Source organism: Argopecten irradians, chromosome 6 (assembly GCF_041381155.1).
Source record: "Argopecten irradians isolate NY chromosome 6, Ai_NY, whole genome shotgun sequence".
In the NCBI taxonomy this organism is placed as follows: Eukaryota; Metazoa; Mollusca; class Bivalvia; order Pectinida; family Pectinidae; genus Argopecten; species Argopecten irradians.
Genome location: NC_091139.1, coordinates 38,159,822 through 38,181,238, shown reverse-complemented (window position 1 = coordinate 38,181,238; position 21,417 = coordinate 38,159,822). Strand labels below are relative to the sequence as shown.

The 21,417-nt window shown below is 38.6% G+C and overlaps 2 protein-coding genes across 3 annotated transcripts in view; one reads left to right on the top strand and one right to left on the bottom strand.

Moving 5' to 3' along the window:
* Positions 1 to 2,514: 2,514 nt before the first annotated feature.
* Positions 2,515 to 3,075, bottom strand: LOC138326506 (uncharacterized). Its single transcript, XM_069272605.1, has one exon. It carries the CDS (start codon positions 3,073 to 3,075, stop codon positions 2,515 to 2,517), a length of 561 nt encoding a protein of 186 aa, XP_069128706.1.
* A 1,495-nt stretch (positions 3,076 to 4,570) lies between these two features.
* LOC138325813 (receptor-type tyrosine-protein phosphatase mu-like) overlaps positions 4,571 to 21,417 on the top strand; it is a 130,047-nt gene continuing 113,200 nt past the window's right edge. The window contains exon 1 of one of the 2 annotated variants that reach the window (XM_069271738.1): positions 4,571 to 5,109. In XM_069271738.1, the coding sequence (XP_069127839.1) occupies positions 5,034 to 5,109 (76 nt within the window). In that variant the 5' untranslated portion in view covers positions 4,571 to 5,033. The remainder of the gene's footprint in view (positions 5,110 to 21,417) is intronic. The other variant, XM_069271737.1, reaches the window with a different exon arrangement.

Genomic DNA, 21,417 nt, shown 5'->3' with positions numbered 1-21,417 from the left:
ATCCACGATTCCTGTCCATGCCCATGTACACGATACTACTACACGTCCCACACTTAGTCTACATGGTTCCCTGTGGTGTATTAATAGTTTTATACACCCTAATTGTTACACCATAATACGCAATTTTAGAATGGCTAAGGTCATATCTATTACAACAACGAAAATGATCAGGTTGCAATTGTCATGGAATTTGACTTGAATTCATCATGATAGATATATCTACATATGAGATGCATATTATAGAATGCATCAGTTTTATTGTTTTCATTGTTCACAAAAATTGCCAAAAGCGATTTTCTGACAAAATTTGACACTAGAATAAGTGTCGTTTGTTAAGTTTATATTCTATACCTCTTGGTAAGAAATATCAAAATGTCCACACTTAATTTTTTATCTTAAACACTTATTTATCGCTAGTAGGCCTTCACAGCATGATTACCATGAAGCTCCACATCAATGGACTATTAGAAACCAACCTTTCTCCATCTCCTGCATAGTACAGAGTTACCTGCCATTGCGGATAGGTATTGATTGTGACGTCATGTGTTTGCAAGCGTTACATCATTATTTTCAGAGAAAACGACGCGAGTTTCGCAAAAAGTGGTTGTTTTTACAAAAAAAGTGGCGTTTCGCCTCGAAATAATGACGTCACAATCGACTACCTACAAATTATACAAGAGAATAGCTCACAAACAACTACACTAATTCTAATAACATATTTTATGATGCGAAACGTAGTTTTTTCATTACAAAAAGTCTTTTTAAAATTATCTTTCTAATTCTTCTCTCATTTCCGGTAAAACAAAGACTTTATTGCGTAAGCTTAAAACATATTTCAGTTCCTAATCTATTATAGCAATACCTGCCTGTTAATTTCGCTGTCATACAACTGTTAATTTGGCTGTCATACCACTGTTAATTTTCCTGTCATAGCACTATTAAGCACTAAGCCTGTTAATTTGGCTGTCATACAACTGTTTATTTGGCTTTCATACCACTGTTAATTTGGCTGTCATACTACTATTATTTTGGCTGTCATACAACTGTTAATTTGGCTGTCATACCACTGTTAATTTGGCTGTCATATCACTGTTAACCACTAAGCCTGTTAATTTGGCTGCCGTACCACTGTTAATTTGGCTGTCATACCACTGTTAATTTGGCTGTCATACTACTGTTAATTTGGCTGTCATACCACTGTTAATTTGGCTGTCATAAAACTGTTAATTTGGCTGTCATAATGAATAATGTTAATTTGGCTGTCATAATACTGTTAATTTGGCTGTCATACCACTGTTAATTTGGCTGTCATACCACTGTTAATTTGGCTGTCATACAACTGTTAATTTGGCTGTCATACCACTGTTAATTTGGCTGTCATACCACTGTTAATTTGGCTGTCATACAACTGTTAATTTGGCTGTCATACAACTGTTAATTTGGCTGTCATACTACTGTTAATTTGGCTGCCGTACTACTGTTAACCACTAAGCCTGTTAATTTGGCTGCCATACTACTGTTAACCACTAAGCCTGTTAATTTGGCTGCCATACCACTGTTAACCACTAAGCCTGTTAATTTGGCTGCCATACCACTGTTAGCCACTAAGCCTATTTATTTGGCTGTCATACTACTGTTAACCACTAAGCCTGTTAATTTGGCTGTCGTACTACTGTTAACCACTAAGCCTATTAATTTGGCTGTCATACTACTGTTTATTTGGCTTTCATACCACTGTTAATTTGGCTGTCATACTACTGTTAATTTGGCTGTCATACCACTGTTAATTTGGCTGTCATAAAACTGTTAATTTGGCTGTCATAATGAATACTGTTAATTTTGCTGTCATAATACTGTTAATTTGGCTGTCATACCACTGTTAATATGGCTGTCATACCACTGTTAATTTGGCTGTCATACAACTGTTAATTTGGCTGTCATACCACTGTTAATTTGGCTGTCATACAACTGTTAATTTGGCTGTCATACAACTGTTAATTTGGCTGTCATACAACTGTTAATTTGGCTGTCATACTACTGTTAATTTGGCTGCCATACCACTGTTAACCACTAAGCCTGTTAATTTGGCTGCCGCACTACTGTTAACCACTAAGCCTGTTAATTTGGCTGCCGTACTACTGTTAACCACTAAGCCTGTTAATTTGGCTGTCATACTACTGTTAATTTGGCTGCCATACCACTGTTAACCACTAAGCCTGTTAATTTGGCTGCCGTACTACTGTTAACCACTAAGCCTGTTAATTTGGCTGCCGTACTACTGTTAACCACTAAGCCTGTTAATTTGGCTGCCGTACTACTGTTAACCACTAAGCCTGTTAATTTGGCTGCCGTACTACTGTTAACCACTAAGCCTGTTAATTTGGCTGCCGTACTACTGTTAACCACTAAGCCTGTTAATTTGGCTGCCATACTACTGTTAACCACTAAGCCTGTTAATTTGGCTGCCATACACTAACACTACTGTTAACTGCACTAAGCCTGTTAATTTGGCTGTTATTTGGCTGTCATACTACTGTTAACCACTAAGCCTGTTAATTTGGCTGCCATACTACTGTTAACCACTAAGCCTGTTAATTTGGCTGCCATACTACTGTTAACCACTAAGCCTGTTAATTTGGCTGCCATACTACTGTAAACCACTAAGCCTGTTAATTTGGCTGCCGTACTACTGTTAACCACTAAGCCTGTTAATTTGGCTGCCATACCACTGTTAACCACTAAGCCTGTTAATTTGGCTGCCATACCACTGTTAACCACTAAGCCTGTTAATTTGGCTGCCATACTACTGTTAACCACTAAGCCTGTTAATTTGGCTGCCATACTACTGTTAACCACTAAGCCTGTTAATTTGGCTGCCATACTACTGTTAACCACTAAGCCTGTTAATTTGGCTGCCATACCACTGTTAACCACTAAGCCTGTTAATTTGGCTGCCGTACTACTGTTAACCACTAAGCCTGTTAATTTGGCTGCCATACCACTGTTAACCACTAAGCCTGTTAATTTGGCTGCCATACCACTGTTAGCCACTAAGCCTGTTAATTTGGCTGCCATACTACTGTTAACCACTAAGCCTATTATTTTGGCTGTCATGCTTCTGTTCTGTTAACCACTGTTTTTACTCTTATTTTCGCGACACGATTTTACGTTTCAATGCCTAAGGATGAATTCACGCTAAATTGATTTCACGATCCTGAAATCCAAAGAACTTTTTGGGTTCTTCTTTACTTTATCTAAAACAGTTTCGCGACAATTTAAGTTAAAAAATTATCGCCCGCGAAATTCAAAAGCACGAGTAAATGTGTTGGTTTACAGTATACTGTGAACTCACCTATCAGAAAAAGATCACTTCTTTTCTGGTTGTAAGTTGTACTCTTTACTAATAATCAAGGAGTTTAACAAAGGTTAAAGTGTGTTTGATGGCTGTTTTATTTACGTGTTGACGCCAGTTACAATGAGAAGGACCATTTCATTAAGTATGTACTTTTCCTTCCGTAGCTACGGTGACATTTGTAAAATTTACTGCTCCAACCTCAGGTCAGTCAGTAACCTATAACATTGAGTGTTCATTTAGAAATAAATTAATTATATTATTTCGAGTTAGAGTTGAATCGGAGTTGTGCTTTGGAAACTTTATCCCTCGTAATTTGAGATTTTGAGATAGCCCGATTATTTTTAATTCTTTACAGTCTTTAGAACAGTAGAGAGCTTTATTTTGTTCATTTTATAATTGTTTTCGAAGAGAAGATATGCTTATAAATAGGAATCAAAATTGTATCATACTTACTCGAAGAATAATAAAAATTAACTCTAACACACAATAAGAATAATAAAAATTAACTCTAACACACAATATAATCATAACTTGCTTTGTTTGTTTACAGCTTGGGTATCATGAATTCCGAATTTCAGATGCGTGCTTGGAAACTGCAGCGCGGACTTCTCCCAGTAATCAGAGACGACAGGCGTAGGGACCTAGCGATCATCTCCGTAAAGTACTGGTCTGCCACGGAACGTGTGGTATGTTCCAAGGAGAAATACTTTACAGTTATTTTAAAATTAGGTCTGGCCAAATTCAAAACACGCATTACATAGATAACACATTTAGAATGAACCCGACACTCCACCTAGCGGTTAAATAGGAGTTGTATTGCACCTTATATCTAAATGGAGTGTTTTGCGTTTCAGAATTACGGGACTGAACAATGACCCTCACGTGTCGTACAGATAAAAGACAGATGAACGAAGGACAGGTGAAACGAAGTCGAGCCACGCTGCTCATATGCCTGACAGATCACATTGTTTTGAACAAAAACATGCCTGACAGATCACATTGTTTTGAACAAAAACATCATAAGGTAGATGTCTGTAATCGAACGCGCGTGTTACGAGATGATTATCCTATTATAAAAAGATCACATATATTCTAGTCAATAGTGTGGATATAGTCGGAGACTTATACATTTATAACCCCGCCATTCGTTCCACCTGTTGAACAGCTCGTAACACAACCGCCTAACTCAACTGACAACGTCGGGGGATAAAATCAGTTTTTCATTCATACAAATCTGCTCCACTTTCATCCCCAAGTTGACAGTCGCGTGCCTCGAGGTTAATGTTTTTGTGTATGAAATCCATAATTTTCCGTTACCGTGTTCAGTCAGTGAGGCTGTAAGGTGTCTGTGTGTATGGTAGTGTGTACATGTACCTGAAGGGATAGTCCCCCATGCTCCCCATTTGGCAGCCTGGCCCGCCCCGATATACATCTACGTGTACCGGTACGGCTGCTGAAGTACCACTGCTAACAGAGAGAGCACCGATATCAGCCACGCATGCGCAAATAGGAGTGCATCGCTTTCATATGTGTGTTTAGCCGATGGAGTAGTGAAATAGACTCCGAGAACTGGGCACAACAGACAAAGTCGGGATTAGTCGACCTTATATAGTTTATTTCCAGTTCGAAATGTGACAGGTATACTACCATTCGTATGGATTTGACATGATTCTTCAAAATGTCTAAGTTTGTGTGGATTATACGAGGAGTGCTAACCTTATTTCTATGTGGACATGGATTAAGTATCGACACTGGTAAGTTTTTAAACTCTTTCAGTCGCTGTATCTTTGTACCTATGCGTGCGAATGTATGCATTTTAAGTTCCAGAGAGGGGATGGGGGTTGGGGAGGGGGAGTTGGGGATGGAGTGGTACAATATATACAATTCTGACAATATTGGCACTACTTCATCAACGATAAGTAAGTAGCACTAATGGACCAAAGGTGTGTTTATTTAGGCTTGACCTCTGGTCGGGGTCACATATGTACATATGTAACGATATGTATACATTTTATTCTAGCATATATTTCGTCAGGCTGAATGTGTCATTTATTACGGTTGTATAGCATCTGTGACACCAAACATTATGGAAATTTTATGTTTTGTACCAGAAAAGTATCCAGTGAAGCGGAACCGAGCAGTGAGATGTAGCCTGAAAGGCGGTATAAACATTCCACAAATATATGACATACTCAAAGTTTTAAAATACAAGTTTAAGCTCTTCAGTAGTGTATTGAGATAGGTGAATAGGTTTATTTACAGGCGATTAACACGATGGGGTAACGACAGTACTTGTAAATAGTAACGAGGAAATTATAACCCAGGCATGCAACACAAGTGATGTTTTTAACACGAGTAATAAATATGACACTTAAGTCGGCACTAAAATGGAGAAGATTTCGGGGGACTGTTTGTGGGGCTGACACCTATATAATTATAACCGTGTTAACACGGTATACAGGGCTGAACTGTACTGGCCTTGGACAAAAACCCCGAACTCGAAATGTTCACGGACGTACTATAGGGTAGTATTTCACACAAGGCCGCTTATTACAATGATATATTATATCACATGAGTTTTACGTTCTGTCAATAATATATAGTATAAATATATATATTAAAAAAACCTATATACTGTTTTTATTTAATATATAGGGGTATTTTTTTCTATATTTATACTATATATTATTGACAGAAAGTCAAACTCTTGTGATTATATCACTGTATTTCTTCTATCTTTGTGTGTGTAATTTTGTTTAGGACGGCTGGGAAACCGAGATGCTACAGCACTACATTATTTAGGTTTTATTTAGCGACATTAGAAAATCCTTTTCTATATAGTGGACAAACAGGAACAAGGTTAAACAATGATAATATTACGTTTTGTATCTGGTTAGAACCAATTACAGTCACGCCTTTTCATTTTGAAATGTGTATACAACAACAGGGATCTGGTTTTTTATGGGTCTGGATAAAAATATCGGTAAAAATAATATTCTAGATGTTGTAGATCACTTTTAGACGTTTTAGGGGTCTATGCAATATATGGAGTGTAGGTGGTTTTTTTTTACCGATTTTCGGTCTAGACTCCTAATACATCTAAAACTGGTAGAAGGTGGACACTCTGGTGGGTCCAAATATATATAAACTACAGATCCCTGTGGGGTATCCCAATACATAATGTGGACAGCTAATGGTTATCATTCGGATTAATGTTATTTACGTCGCTATGACAATGTCCTCCCCTGATTGTCCGGAGTCCGGTTTTGTGGGACACGCCCTTCGTCCGGCTCCAGGCTCGTGCACATCTACATTTGTATCGGACTACATTAATTGTAGGAAGGTAATTAATTTGTACCAGATAAACGGGATATGTTCACGGTCAGTTAACATTAATGGCGCCCCACAGCTACAGTTTCACATGTCCAGCCACGACCGCCGTGTCTTGTGTTTCCACAACTGTGTTCAGTGCTGTGTCCACGTGCCCCGGCTAATACTCGTCGCCCAAGTGTTTCCTATTTCAATGTCATTCGTCTAAGACGATTGTGCTTGACCATTGATGTTCTAAGAATATTAGCTTGACCACGACCGACCACAATAGTGGGTGGTCAGTTCGACATTCACCCTAATCACCTATGGTCATTAAGTATTTTTCTGTACTGCAGTAGTTACATTGACGTAACGATATTGACTTCAGCTGTACATCATTACTGAAAACCTCGGGGCTATCGCACGGCTAATGTTCAATACAACATTTAGCAGCCATTTAAGTGATTTATTTTCCTCTGTTTTCCTAAATGGTCCTGAATTAATACCATTTTGGCTGACAATCTGTGTATTCTTTCGGGGCCCAGGTGCTTCATGAATACATTACTGCTATCTTATTGTTTCGACATCAATAACGAATATTCTCAAATTTCTACTTTTTGTGTAGTATTGGATTATTTTTTTTATTGTTGTTGACTGCTGTTAGAGCCGTGATTGAATTACTGGAACGAACGAAGTATGAGGGTGGATCTTCTCCTTGTATACATACGGACTTATAAATGTTGCTTCCCAGGATCCCGTGTCCCCCGGGGCGCGTGAATTATCTCTAGTGGGGATCATACGTAAACAACACGCTGTTAGCAGCAGATTATACATCTTCTCGGTATATCACCGACATATGTCCTCGAGGAAGCTGCTGGGCCTAGTTTTGACGTTCAACAATAGACAGACATATTTGTAAAGACTCACATAAACAATAGTCCTAACCTAACCTTCAGTTATATACCGGAGCCGAGGGTCGTACGGTATAACGCTACAATACATTATGGAAACGTTTAGTTCACATACAGTTGGCCTATGCTCAAATTGTAACCGATTGGTCCCGACTTACTAAAATTACCTTTCTAGGTTCTCTGTCTAGGAAGGTGTTCCTCGCCCTGTATGTATGTGTGTACAATTTTTACTCGTTAAAATCTTGTTATTGAACGGATGTGTAGAATGATAACTTTGGAAGATTTACAAAAATATATTAAGATGTATGACAGCTAAAACTTTGCGATATTTGGCGTTTTAGAAAAACGATGAATCTTCAGAACTGTTAATGTAGTGAGGATTATATCTCGGTATTTCTGTCAGAATGTGGCGTAGGTTGAATAACCGCAAACATACCGGAGTTATGTTTTTGTTTTTGATCTGTGCTGAGGTTGACGAACTTCAAAATAGATACCAGAAAAAACTAGCATCGGTAATCTATGTTTGAAAATATACCTTAAATCGTTAGGAGCATATCATTATGATCAAATTTGAATGCATGTCGTTTGAATAACTTCAAATGTTTTTTTTTCAGTCAATGAAACCATTTAATCTAAATCAGAAAACGAAATACCATATTGTTTATCATGTATACTGTTTGTCCTTAGCATAATATTTATCAGTACATACAACATATTCCTTCCAAAACGATAACTACAGTAGGATATGGCGATGAGCTACAGTGCTATGGCCATCAAGCTGTCGGAAAGGGCGGAGGAAACCCTCTCTAAATTAATGAGCCGTTCTTTTTCCCTCAGCTCTAAGTGACAACTTTATTCTCCGTCAAAAATCTAATTAAAGCAGTCCGGACAGTCTTGTTTGGGAATGCGCTCGCGCCACGCGCGTGCAGGTGATAATTATGTAGTGTTCATTCATTTTCTCGACAAATATAGATCTCGGTCGAGTATCCCTAATTGAACAAATGATGAATGGAATTTTCAGTTAACGAAATGTGAAAAGTTTTTCGCAGATTCCCTTTTGGATACGTTTTATTTAATTGAAATTACGTGTTATATTCCATCTCAAGTTTTTTTTTATATTACAACTGCCGGACATAACACATTAAATTTCTTACTTGGAACTTTTATTTAAAGGAAAGGGCGGAGGAAACCCTCTCTAAATTAATGAGCCGTTCTTTTTCCCCTCAGCTCTAAGTGACAACTTTATTCTCCGTCAAAAATCTAATTAAAGCAGTCCGGACAGTCTTGTTTGGGAATGCGCTCGCGCCACGCGCGTGCAGGTGATAATTATGTAGTGTTCATTCATTTTCTCGACAAATATAGATCTCGGTCGAGTATCCCTAATTGAACAAATGATGAATGGAATTTTCAGTTAACGAAATGTGAAAAGTTTTTCGCAGATACTCCCTTTTGGATACGTTTTATTTAATTGATAATTACGTGTTATATTCCATCTCAAGTTTTTTTTATATTACAACTGCCGGACATAACACATTAAATTTCTTACTGGGAGAAAATGATTGTAGAGAGCAAGACCCTACGTATTGGTCTGTGGTCTGACACAAAACGTACTTTTTCTAGGAAACGGGTTTATTTTGTTCTATTTGATTTGTAGTCTACGAATAACCTAGTTTTTATGTTATTTTTTTAGGGATGACCTATTGTTATCGTGTTTCGTCCGTCGTCGTGCGCCGTGCGTCGTGCGTCGTGCGTAAGAATATTTATACAAAAGCCTACTCCTCCTTCATCCGTTGATGGATTTCATCCATACTTGGTTTGAAACATCATTGGGGAAGCACAATCATATTTTAAATAAATGAGCCTGATCCGACCCCTAGGGGCTGAGGGGTGGGGCCCCAAAAGGGCAAATTTTCTTATTTTAGCTTTAAAATCCTACTCCTCCTTCATCCTTGGGTTGATATCATCCATATTTGGTGTGGAACATCATTAGGGAAGGACAGTCATGTTTTAAATAAATGAGCCTGGTCCGACCCCTAGGGGCTGAGGGGTGGGGCACCAAAAGGGCAAACTTTCTTATTTTAAGCTTTAAAATCCTATTCCTCCTTCATCCTTGGATGGATTTCATCCATATTTGGTGTGAAACTTCATTAGGGAAGGACAATCATATTTTATATAAATGAGCCTGGTCCGACCCCTAGGGTGAGAGGGGCAGGGCCTCAAAAGGGCAAATTTTCTTAATTTAAGCTTTAAAATCCTACTCCTCCTTCATCCTTGGATGGATTTCATCCATATTTGGTTTGAAACATCATTGGGAAGGACAATATATTTTATATAAATGAGCCTGGTCCGACCCCTAGGGTGAGGGGGGCCCCAAAAGGGCAAATTTTCTTAATTTAAGCTTTAAAATCCTACTCCTCCTTCATCCTTGGATGGATTTCATTCATATTAGTTGAAACATCATTAGGTAAGGACATTCATATTTTATAATTGAGATGGTCTGACCCTAGGGCTGAGAGGGGGCCCAAAAGGGCAAATCTTCTTATTTTAAGCTTTAAAATCCTACTCCTCCTTCATCCTTGGATGGATTTCATCCATATTTGGTTTGAAACATCATTGGGAAAGGACAATTATATTTTATATAAATGAGCCTGGTCGACCCCTAGGGGCTGAGGATGGGGCCCCAAAAGGGCAAACTTTCTTATTTTAAGCTTTAAAATCCTACTCCTCCTTCATCCTTGGATGGATTTCATTTATATTTGGTGTGAAACATCATTGGGGAAGGACAATCATATTTTATATAAATGAGCCTGGTCCACCCCTAGGGATAGAGGGGCGTGGCCCAAAAAGGGCAATTTTTCTTATTTTAAGCTTTAAAATCCTACTCCTCCTTCATCCTTGGATGGATTTCATCCATATTTGGTTTGAAACATCATTGGGGAAGGACAATTATATTTTATATAAATGAGCCTGGTCCGACCCCTAGGGGCTGAGGATTGGGGCCCCAAAAGGGCAAACTTTCTTATTTCAAGCTTTAAAATCCTACTCCTCCTTCATCCTTGGATGGATTTCATTTATATTTGGTGTGGAACATCATTGGGGAAGGACAATCATATTTTATATAAATGAGCCTGGTCCAACCCCTAAGGGCTGAGGGGTGGGGCCCCAAAAGGGCAAATTTTCTTAATTTTAGCTGGCCCACTTCCTGTTTTCAGGTTTCAGTCTCTGATCTCAATGAAAATTGATCTATAGGGGTTTTAATTGATGCCGAACAACGTGCAAACATTTTCGTAAAGATTATTGTATTCCAAGATGGCCGCTGACCCACTTCCTGTTTTAAGGTTTCAGTCTCTGATCTTAATGAAAATTGGTTTATAGGGGTTTTAATTGATGCCGAACAACATGCAAACATTTTCGAAAAAAATTTTGGTATTTCAAGATGGCTGCTGGCCCACTTCCCGTGTTCGGGTTCATTCCAGATCTCAATGAAAATTGGTCTATAGGGGTTTTAATTGATTCAGAAGGGGGAACTTTAGGTGAGGACAATCATATTTTATAAAGGACCAGGCTAAGAGCCATGGGGATAGTACGGCGGAGGTCCAAACTGGGAGCTTAGCTGAAATTTGGCTTTAAAATCTGACTCCTTATATTAATCCTTGAATGGGTTACAACCATATATGGATGAAGGGCTACCAAGTTTGTTCAACAAATGACATTTACCTATTTCAGAAACTTACATATTCAACTAATAAGTTTCTTGTATTATTTATATTAATTGTTAACCACTACTTTATACTGTGACTTTGTTGTTTTGTGCCATGAGTCAGATGACCGTAAAGGCCCATGGGCCTCTTGTTTAGATTTTTTTTCTTTTCATAATTTCTAGTATAGTTCAATTATGGAATGATTCCATGCGTATGACCTAATAACGAGACTATGGTAGGGATCTCCAGGGTACGTTGCCCTTTCTTTGTGAGGAGGAATACTATAATTAGTTATAAAAGTTAGTCATGGTTCGAGAGAATACGCAAAATACAGTCATATCTACGCTCCATTCCTTTTAGAGATGTGATGTACAGGTAATATAAAGATATCTTATTTCCTGATGCAAACGCTTATCAGATCGCGATTTTTAGGTTATTTTTCATGTCAAGTACCTGTGTAACGCTTGTGAATACAGTGGTCGGGCCAGGCCAGGCCATAGACAACAAGCGTTTCTCAGATCAAGAAGATAGCAGCCGACAGCTGTTTTAGTCTCGACCCGTCAGGGACTGATTTAAAACGTTGAGCACCCTATCAATTCGGATAGTTGTCTTAAGCCTTGTTTTTACGAAGAAGAAAACATGTTTTAGTGAGCAAGGGAGACAGGTTTATTTTCACAGCTACAAAATCATATTGGTGTTACTTGTGAGGGGCATTATTTATAGGCCAGCTTCTTAAAAATAGCGACAGAAAATAAACAATGAACCACATGTTTTCCGAAGTCTCTTCTAAATAACATGTTGTAAACACTTTAAACAAAAACTTTTCCTGGCACCATTCTCTCAAATCGGCATGTTAATTATTCGAAGTAAAGCATAAATTTAATTTTACAAAGTCAATAGAATTTACGTCAACGTACTTTAAATGTTCGCATTATCAGTTACCGCCCTTGTATAAATTCTACGCCGGAAGTAAGGGAACGATGTCGTCGACTGTCGCTAGGTGGCGTGATTTGTCCACAAAGACAGGTGTCAGCCATTAATTTATTATGACTTTTGTACTGGCGGAAACAACATAAACAAACCAGCTGGTCGTAATTAATTGTTCTATCACACACACTGTGTGTTAGGGAGTAGTGTTGTCACTGAAACATCTCAGACTGGGTTCATTTGAACGGATGATAAAATAAGTCCATTTTCTAATTATTTTATGCATATTGTTTCATTAATCGACTAGTGTGTAAATGCGTTTTAATTATTATAAACGAAAATTAATTATTTGAAAACCGAGATTTCGTGATTGATTTATTTTACATTGAAAAGGTTATCTCGACTGCAGGCGATTTAAGTACATTTTAGCTTGTTTTACAAAATCTGATTGTATGGCTCTGGACCACGAAAAGTAATGGAAACCATCATATAATTCTGATTTAGTAGGAGATAGATTGAAAGTTGATACAATTTGATAAAAAAAATATCTGTTCATCGCTTGTGATGGCCCTATAGCGGTAATTTGAGAATCGATGATATATTTTACTGGCGAACCAATCAGCCCTCATGCACTCCCCAGAGAAGTTGACAACGTTTTAAACCGGGAAAACGATAATTAAGGCGAAGCTATATACACCATTAGATATAGGTTACAGAAATCGTCTGAAAAAGGACGCCGATCATGTGTGTGACAATGTCGTCTGCCCCGGTCATCACGGAGAAATTGATCGGAAGCGGAAATTGGAAATTATGACCAAAAACATATCTGTAGGGAAAGATAGATGTGAAATAATCAATATCACTTTGCAGAGTTACTTTGGGTAATTTCGATCCGTTCATTTACGCATACAGCTTATTATTTGGAGATGTCGGACATTAACCGCGGGCGTGATTGGGCGCGAGTGTCGTCTGCGCGAGTGGACAAGAGCACTTAGGGCACAACTGTAGTTATATAAGATTGTTGTCCTGTCACAAGAAATCCGTCTGTGTGATCATAATTTAGAGGATAAAGTTAGGCGTGTTGCTATATAAACCAGCAGTAAATATATATAGACATCCTCCCCGATAGGTGTCGCTTTAGATCTGGAATCAAATACACCTGTTCGCTATTATTAACTGGGCTATAAATATTCATGCAGCGGTTCCCATTTCCATTATTGACTCATAGACGATATAAACAGCTTTTCATTTCATTTCACTGGAGATCAAAAGCAGTTTGGATTATATAACGTTTAGCGACATAATCAAATGCTGTTTTGTGAAATGATAGAATAAAGAACAAACACGGCAAAGGAATGGGGAACATCAAATTTGTTTACTGCAGCTTCTGTACATCGCTATCCAACCCATTCTACGTTAATTATTAAAAATAGATTCAATTTTAATGACAATGTGTTCTTTCATCGCAAAATTTATGAGTTAAATAGTGTGCCAATCAAATCAAAATAATCAATATTTAGAGTAGTGGCGAAATATAAACGCGAGCATAGCATGTAAGCGTATCCCTCGGTGAAACCCACGTGCGGCGTTCACGTCCGAGTGAATACAACCAATAAAATTACTCGTTTGATTATCAGCTTCAAAAACATCCAAATAATTGCGTTATTGATGTTTCTGTACTCCCCAATCAGAAAAATGATGTTTTTCTATTATTAATTTTAACTTCTAATAAAAAAATAGCGGTTTGCTTTTAATTTTAATTGCTGTCTAGAATATATTCCACATTTTTCTGTGATGCTATAGTTTAATACCCAGGGTAGGATTGAGTGTACTGTTAATTAGTACATCCCGGATTTCTACTGCTTTGGGACGAGTTGATATACTATTAGCCATGAATGAGAACATTTAGCCTACACAGGGGACAGTTAAATCTACCTGGAACCAAGCACGAAGACATTAGCTGAGAGTCAGTATACCTTTAAGAACGAGGTTGTTCACCTCCATCCTGGGGCGAGTTTGTGTACGACAAACTCTTGTCGATTTTTATAAATTTATAAGAAAATACTGAGGGAAATCTTTTGAGACCGGTTTGTATTTCTCTCTAATACAAGGAACTAAAGTTCAATTGGGCACGATTGTTCAGTGCATTTAGTTCTTTAAATATGAATTTGTGTATGAATAAAATGAGAGTCCCAAAACGTCACCCTGGCTAACACCTTTATGTTTTAAACAGATTATTATCCCTGGGCACAACAGGGTTGAGCTCAAACCGATTAATCGAGAAAAAGTAGCAAATGGGAGAATGTTTGTAAAGGGCTTTAGACAATGTTTGGTTTGCGATTATGGTGCGCACGTGTGTTTGCACGGCAAACTTTATATTCATCGACAAATTTGCCTACATCCAGGATTAGATTCTAAAAATTCATGGTCATAACTGGTGGTGGTACAGATCATCATCATTGTGTATTTGTAAATTCCTTACCAGGTAGGGTCTAGACCAATGAATAGGGCTCTTACTAGGTACGGTCCTACAGGTGACTAACTAGGTATGATCCTAACTAACCAGGTATAGTCCTAACTAACCAGGTATGATCCTAACTAACCAGGTATACTCCTTACTAACCAGGTATAGTCCTAACTAACCAGGTATACTCCTAACTAACCAGGTATACTCCTAACTAACCAGATATACTCCTAACTAACCAGGTATAGTCCTAACTAACCAGGTATAGTCCTAACTAACCAGATATACTCCTAACTAACCAGGTATACTCCTAACTAACCAGGTATTGTCCTAACTAACCAGGTATACTCCTAACTAACCAGATATACTCCTAACTAACCAGATATACTCCTAACTAACCAGGTATACTCCTAACTAACCAGATATACTCCTAACTAACCAGATATACTCCTAACTAACCAGGTATACTCCTAACTAACCAGATATACTCCTAACTAACCAGTATATATAACTCCTAACTAACCAGATATACTCTCTAACTAACCAGTATACTCCTAACTACCAGTATACTCCTAACTAACCAGATATACTCCTAACTAACCAGTATACTCCTACAACCATAACTAACCAGTAGTATACTCCTACTAACTACCTGATATCCTAACTAACCAGTATACTCCTAACTAACCAGGTATGGTCCTAACTAACCAGTATACTCCTAACTAACAACAATATATCCTAACTAACCAGTATACTCCTAACTAACCAGGTATACTCCTAACTAACCAGGTATATCCTAACTAACCAGTATACTCTACTAACTAACTCACCATATACCCTAACTAACCAGGTATACTCCTAACTAACCAGGTATACTCCTAACTAACCAGGTATACTCCTAACTAACCAGGTATACTCCTAACTAACCAGGTATACTCCTAACTAACCAGGTATACTCCTAACTAACCAGGTATAGTCCTAACTAACCAGGTATACTCCTAACTAACCAGGTATACTCCTAACTAACCAGGTATACTCCTAACTAACCAGGTATAGTCCTAACTAACCAGGTATAGTCCTAACTAACCAGGTATACTCCTAACTAACCAGGTATACTCCTAACTAACCAGGTATACTCCTAACTAACCAGGTATACTCCTAACTAACCAGGTATACTCCTAACTAACCAGGTATACTCCTAACTAACCAGGTATACTCCTAACTAACCAGGTATACTCCTAACTAACCAGGTATACTCCTAACTAACCAGGTATACTCCTAACTAACCAGGTATACTCCTAACTAACCAGGTATACTCCTAACTAACCAGGTATAATAACCAGTATATCCTAACTAACCAGGTATAGTCCTAACTAACCAGGTATAGTCCTAACTAACAGGTATAGTCCTAACTAACCAGGTATAGTCCTAACTAACCAGGTATAGTCCTAACTAACCAGGTATAGTCCTAACTAACCAGATATACTCCTAACTAACCAGATATACTCCTAACTAACCAGGTATACTCCTAACTAACCAGGTATACTCCTAACTAACCAGGTATACTCCTAACTAACCAGATATACTCCTAACTAACCAGGTATACTCCTAACTAACCAGGTTTGTTTGTTTGTTTGATTAATTAACGTCCTATTAACAGCTATGGTCATGTAAGGACGGCCTCCCATGCATGCGGTGTGTTGCGTGTATGTTGTGCGAGGTGCGTGTTTTGGGAGACTGTGGTATATTTATGTTGTGTCTTCATGTATAGTGGAACTGTTGCCCTTTTTATAGTGCTATATCACTGAAGCATGCCGCCGAAGACACCAAGCAACACACTCCACCCGGTCACATTATACTGACAACGGGCGAACCAGTCGTCCCACTCCCTGTGTACTGAGGCTAAGCAGGAGCAGAAACTACCACTTTTATAGACTTTGGTGTGTCTCGGCCAGGGGACAGAACCCAGAGCATTCCTCACAGGGGCGAACGCTCAACTCTAGGCCAAAAGTGAGGCGGTGCCAAGGGAGGCATTAGGAAAGATAAAGTCAGTTAGGAAGAAAAGAAAAGATAAGATCCTAAATTTAGTCGCCTTTTACGATCATGCAATAGGGGCAGCAGGTACAATTCTAACGCCCTACCTGCAGGGCCAAACTAACCAGGTACAGTCCTAACTAACCAGGTATACTCCTAACTAACCAGGTATACTCCTAACTACAGGTATACTCCTAACTAATCAGGTATAGTCTTTACAGATGGTGCTAAGAACTACAGGACTTAACGAGGACGCTTTTAATAGTGTATATTCATTGTGCTAAGAATAAATGTTATTGATTTCAAATGTGAATCAACAAAGTGAAATGAATCTTTACCTAGAACAGTAAATCAGAGACTTAGTCTGCTGCGTATGTAACACTACTTAATGAGTGTACAGGAGATGTTTCTGTTGATGGAACACAAACCATTGCGATGGCCGATAGAACACTGACACTAAGACTTATAGACCCGTAACAAGGTCAAGTGTCGTTGTAGTATTGACCTAGTGCCGGGGTGTTTGTAAAAATAGAAATACAGTGTCCTGTGTTGTTATGTAAAACACGAGCAATTATCAATATTGGAGTAAAGCTTGTCCAATTGTATTTCTATGCTGATTGGTAGGTCTAGACAATCGCGAGGCTTCGGTGACTCCGGGCGGCAGGTGCGTGAGTGCAAGTAATCAGACAGGGGACAGAATAGGAAGAAATACTATGTCCAATCCACATGCAACAATTACAGCCGATTTTATTTACAGTCGTAGAAGCCTTGAGATGTTGATGTAGGTAAGACTGGAACAGAACACGCCCATGTCTCGTGGGGAAGGATGGGGACACGACACGTGCTCGTTCCAAAAGGGGAAGGGGCAGGTGCGAAATTGCTTTGTTGGTAGGGGCACGGGGAATTGCATCTCTTTAGTTGAAAGGGGGACGGAACGAACGCAGAAATCAAAAAGGGTTAGGAATGGGGAAAATAAATGACGATTTTAGTAGGGAATCTGGTATGTCAGCTATGTGCACGTGACACCACGTGGTACATACACGAGCCTCTTCGAATGTACCAAATAAGTTCTGTCACTGTGGTGCCTTCGCTATTATTACCTCAGTAAGATTGATCGTCACTGCTGTCATAATGTTTACTTAAAGAGGAGATTTGCCAAATTGATGAGGATAACATCAACACTAATACCAATATAGAACCAGATTTGATTTCATCGCGAAAGGGGAAAGTAATGGCCTTTTAATGGATATTCCATGGAGCACGTGTGATAGCGGAAGTAAAACAATGTAAATGTAAGGAATACCGTTTATATCAAAACTCTGCCACGCTCATAACCAAACCTCGAGCTACTATATCAATAAACCAACTCTCGTCTGCTCCACGACCCGGAAGTCAAGTTTATATACATTTGCAACTTGTGGGTTATTTTGCACGGCCTTTACATGTCGGATGAAGTACGGTCCCTTTCTCCGGATTGACGTTTGTTTGTTTAATCAGGCGATATCTGCGCTACAATATTCCCTTGTAGCACCACAGGACGGCGAGAAAACCAATCCATTGTCCAGTGCCCGTATGACAAATATCGTTTGTATGGTATGGAAATATTAATAGATTGACGATGATTAATGAGACGACACAAGTAGTGTTTAATTTATAATAACTATCACCTGCACGTCAAATTGTTTCTGACGCTCGCTTACACGATCACCGGAATTGGTCAATAATTCACGGGCTCGAGTGATCGCCAACATATGGTTGTAGTAATGGATGAATCAGGTAAGATAAGGTAACGTGATATTATACGGCCGGGATACCAGGTCCCCAGGGGGTAGGGATGTGTTCGGAACGGCCCCCAGTAGCTCTGGTTGATGGATGCTGAGTACGGGTACATTGGTCATTGCTAGTCATACATTATGTATTACATTGGTCACCAACTGTGACAAATTGTTTAGTCATTCCGTATAAGATATCGGTGATAATTTCTGGGATTATAAATATGTTTGTTTGGTTAGGTTTCTGAGTTGACTGAGGTCGGGAGGAGAAATGGATATATCTAATTATAGTGTTTTATCGGACCGCCCAGAAAGCCAAGAGGACAAAGACATGGCATATGTAGGAGTAGATTGTATCGGTCCCATCGGGTAGCCGATCTGTCCACATTCGCCTGTGGTCCATCACTTGTCGTTGTGGGGTGGTCATCAGTGGTGCAGCCTTTATCATTAAGTAGGGTTTGGTTGGACTTGTGGGAGATTTGGGACGAAAGAGATTACATCAAACAACACATGGCCAACAATTAGGACAAAGGCATAATTATATTTAATTCATGATTAACATCGGGTATAATTAAAGAAGACAATTCGTCCCCAAAATGCGGCATTGTTGAGTCCTACATTGTATGTGATTACTGCTGTCCCCGAAGCGGAGACCCTGTGACCGGTCGATACGGGTTAGTTTGCAAACAGCAAGACTAATCACTTTTACATGAAATTGGCAATGGGTTTTAAAATAGTTTCAATTTCAATGATACAAGCTAATTTCCTGATAACATTTAAATGAGTTTGACGATAAATCAACGTAGACGATACAATATAGGGTTAAACTAATTGGTTTTGTCCAGCGGCTGAATCGTATAGGTAGAATTCTCTACATGTCGATAATTTGAAAGCGTCGCCCGATCTAACTCAATTTACCCGTCTCCCGGCGGACATGTGGACGTGAAGCGTGGCGAGTGTTGATCACATCTACATCATGAAAATGTTTACATGTTTAGTCTGGGTCATTATAACACTTGGACCAACGACCGCCCGTAAATATCAACAAACTTTGTTCTAAACATGCATTCATTTACAGAAATGTCATTCTATTGGATTTGTATAACATTCCAATCTTTAGTCGGCAGTTATGAAGAAAGGGCTTTGATAATGTACAGTCGCGGATTTTTATCATCTTTACGTATCAGTTGCTGTATGTAAACTTGTATTTTACTTCCTATATGGACACAGCTAATTGTTGTATAAACCTCGGAATTTTATGATTTACTTATCATTTGTATCTGGATCTATAATTTCAGTTTATAAACGATTGATAGATACAATATCATACTCTGGGTCGTTACACAAAACCTGATTCACGGTTGTCGGCACTGAGAAGAAAATATACAGGCTCATTATGCCTTTTGTATTGGGTGAAGTCCGAAACGTGATGACATCCCATAGTTACTAGTCGATCAGCCACAAGAGGTGTCGCAATAACAATATGCTAAACGTGGTATAAATTCCTTTTCAAATGGACACGTCATTATTTCTATCAGTTTCCCTGGCCGTGATGGTGTTTGATTTTCTGTGATGCATGCGATTCTCAAAATTGATATGGTTTACCCGTGCACGTGGAAGGCATGTTTGGCCTATTGGGGCGCCATCGCGTGCATTCAGCGCGTTCACAAACGCACGTCACAGCGACGCTCGCCACCATAGGACGTTAGATAAAAGGCGGCGCATGGCGGATATGCAATGCACATGCAACACTATAGAAGTCCATTGAAGCGATATAGCGGGTTAGGACATAAAACCATGGGCTCTGTGTAGTTGATATGTCTCCTGGCTGCATTAATAGCCATATTTTACAGGTTTAGCCCTTTTTCTTTCCCCTGCCTGGCCACCCCGGGTGTTTTATAGACAGATGTACTTTTATGTTGCTCACTGGGTTTTGGTAATTTGCTGGTTCTCATCGCCCGCTATGAGGATAAACGTTACATATTATGAACTCATACCAGCACCATTCTCCAGTTATCGCTGCTTGATAAATACATAGAAAATGAACTTTAATCCGATTTAAGCGATTGTGTCTTGGATATAGATAAGATATATATATAAGATGGTTATACTCTCTAAATTTTAGTTAGATAGACAAATGATTATCAACAATAGATACATGTTATGTATATATTAGAAAACATTTGTGCTTCTTACGAATGCGTTCCTTTCTAACTACAGAGCAAATGTTCACGTGCAATGCTGTCGCGTGCCATTTAGCTATAAACGTTTTGTTTTGAAGAACATGGAAATGTAAACCAGAAAAAAAGAAAACATACTTTGGTTCATTGGCCTTTAACGAAATTTCTCCGGTAACCATGGAAACAGAAAGCAGAAGATGCAAATATCTCTTGTCTGTTATATCTGTATGGACAGGAAATGTAATCTAATTGACACTGATACGTTTTCCCGCTGTTAGCATTTCAAGGACATCGTCGATTTGTTTATTGCTAAGACAAGTCACTTCGCCTTGGGATACTGCAGTTTTTCTTCCTTATTTGCTATTTTAAAATCTAGCGCCTCTGTTCCCACATGTCTGAACAAACACTTTGTTAAAGATTATTTTGATAAATTGAAACAGGCGTAATGTTTAAGCCAATGGTATTTTGCATATTATGATGGTAATGATCTCGCCCAAAGTGTTTGTCTTGTATATTTAATTGTATACGCGAACAGATGAATGCAATGCAAAGTTACAAAATTAAACGCCTAAATGAAAATGGAAATATAATCAGCGCGTTTAAAGTTACTATACAAATTAGGCCATAAGGTTTATATTAAATCTAAAAACCGGTCTTATTGTTATTCTGAAATCTATACTAATTTGCTAAATTGATAAATCTGATAAAAACCATAAACCAGATGTTACCCCCAACCCTGGAGCGCGGGAGAAATGGAAAATAGG

What these genes read in the sequence shown, in the direction of transcription:
- LOC138326506 (XM_069272605.1), bottom strand. Translation starts at nt 3,075, where the DNA reads ATGGCAGCCAAATTAACAGGCTTAGTGGCTAACAGTGGTATGGCAGCC.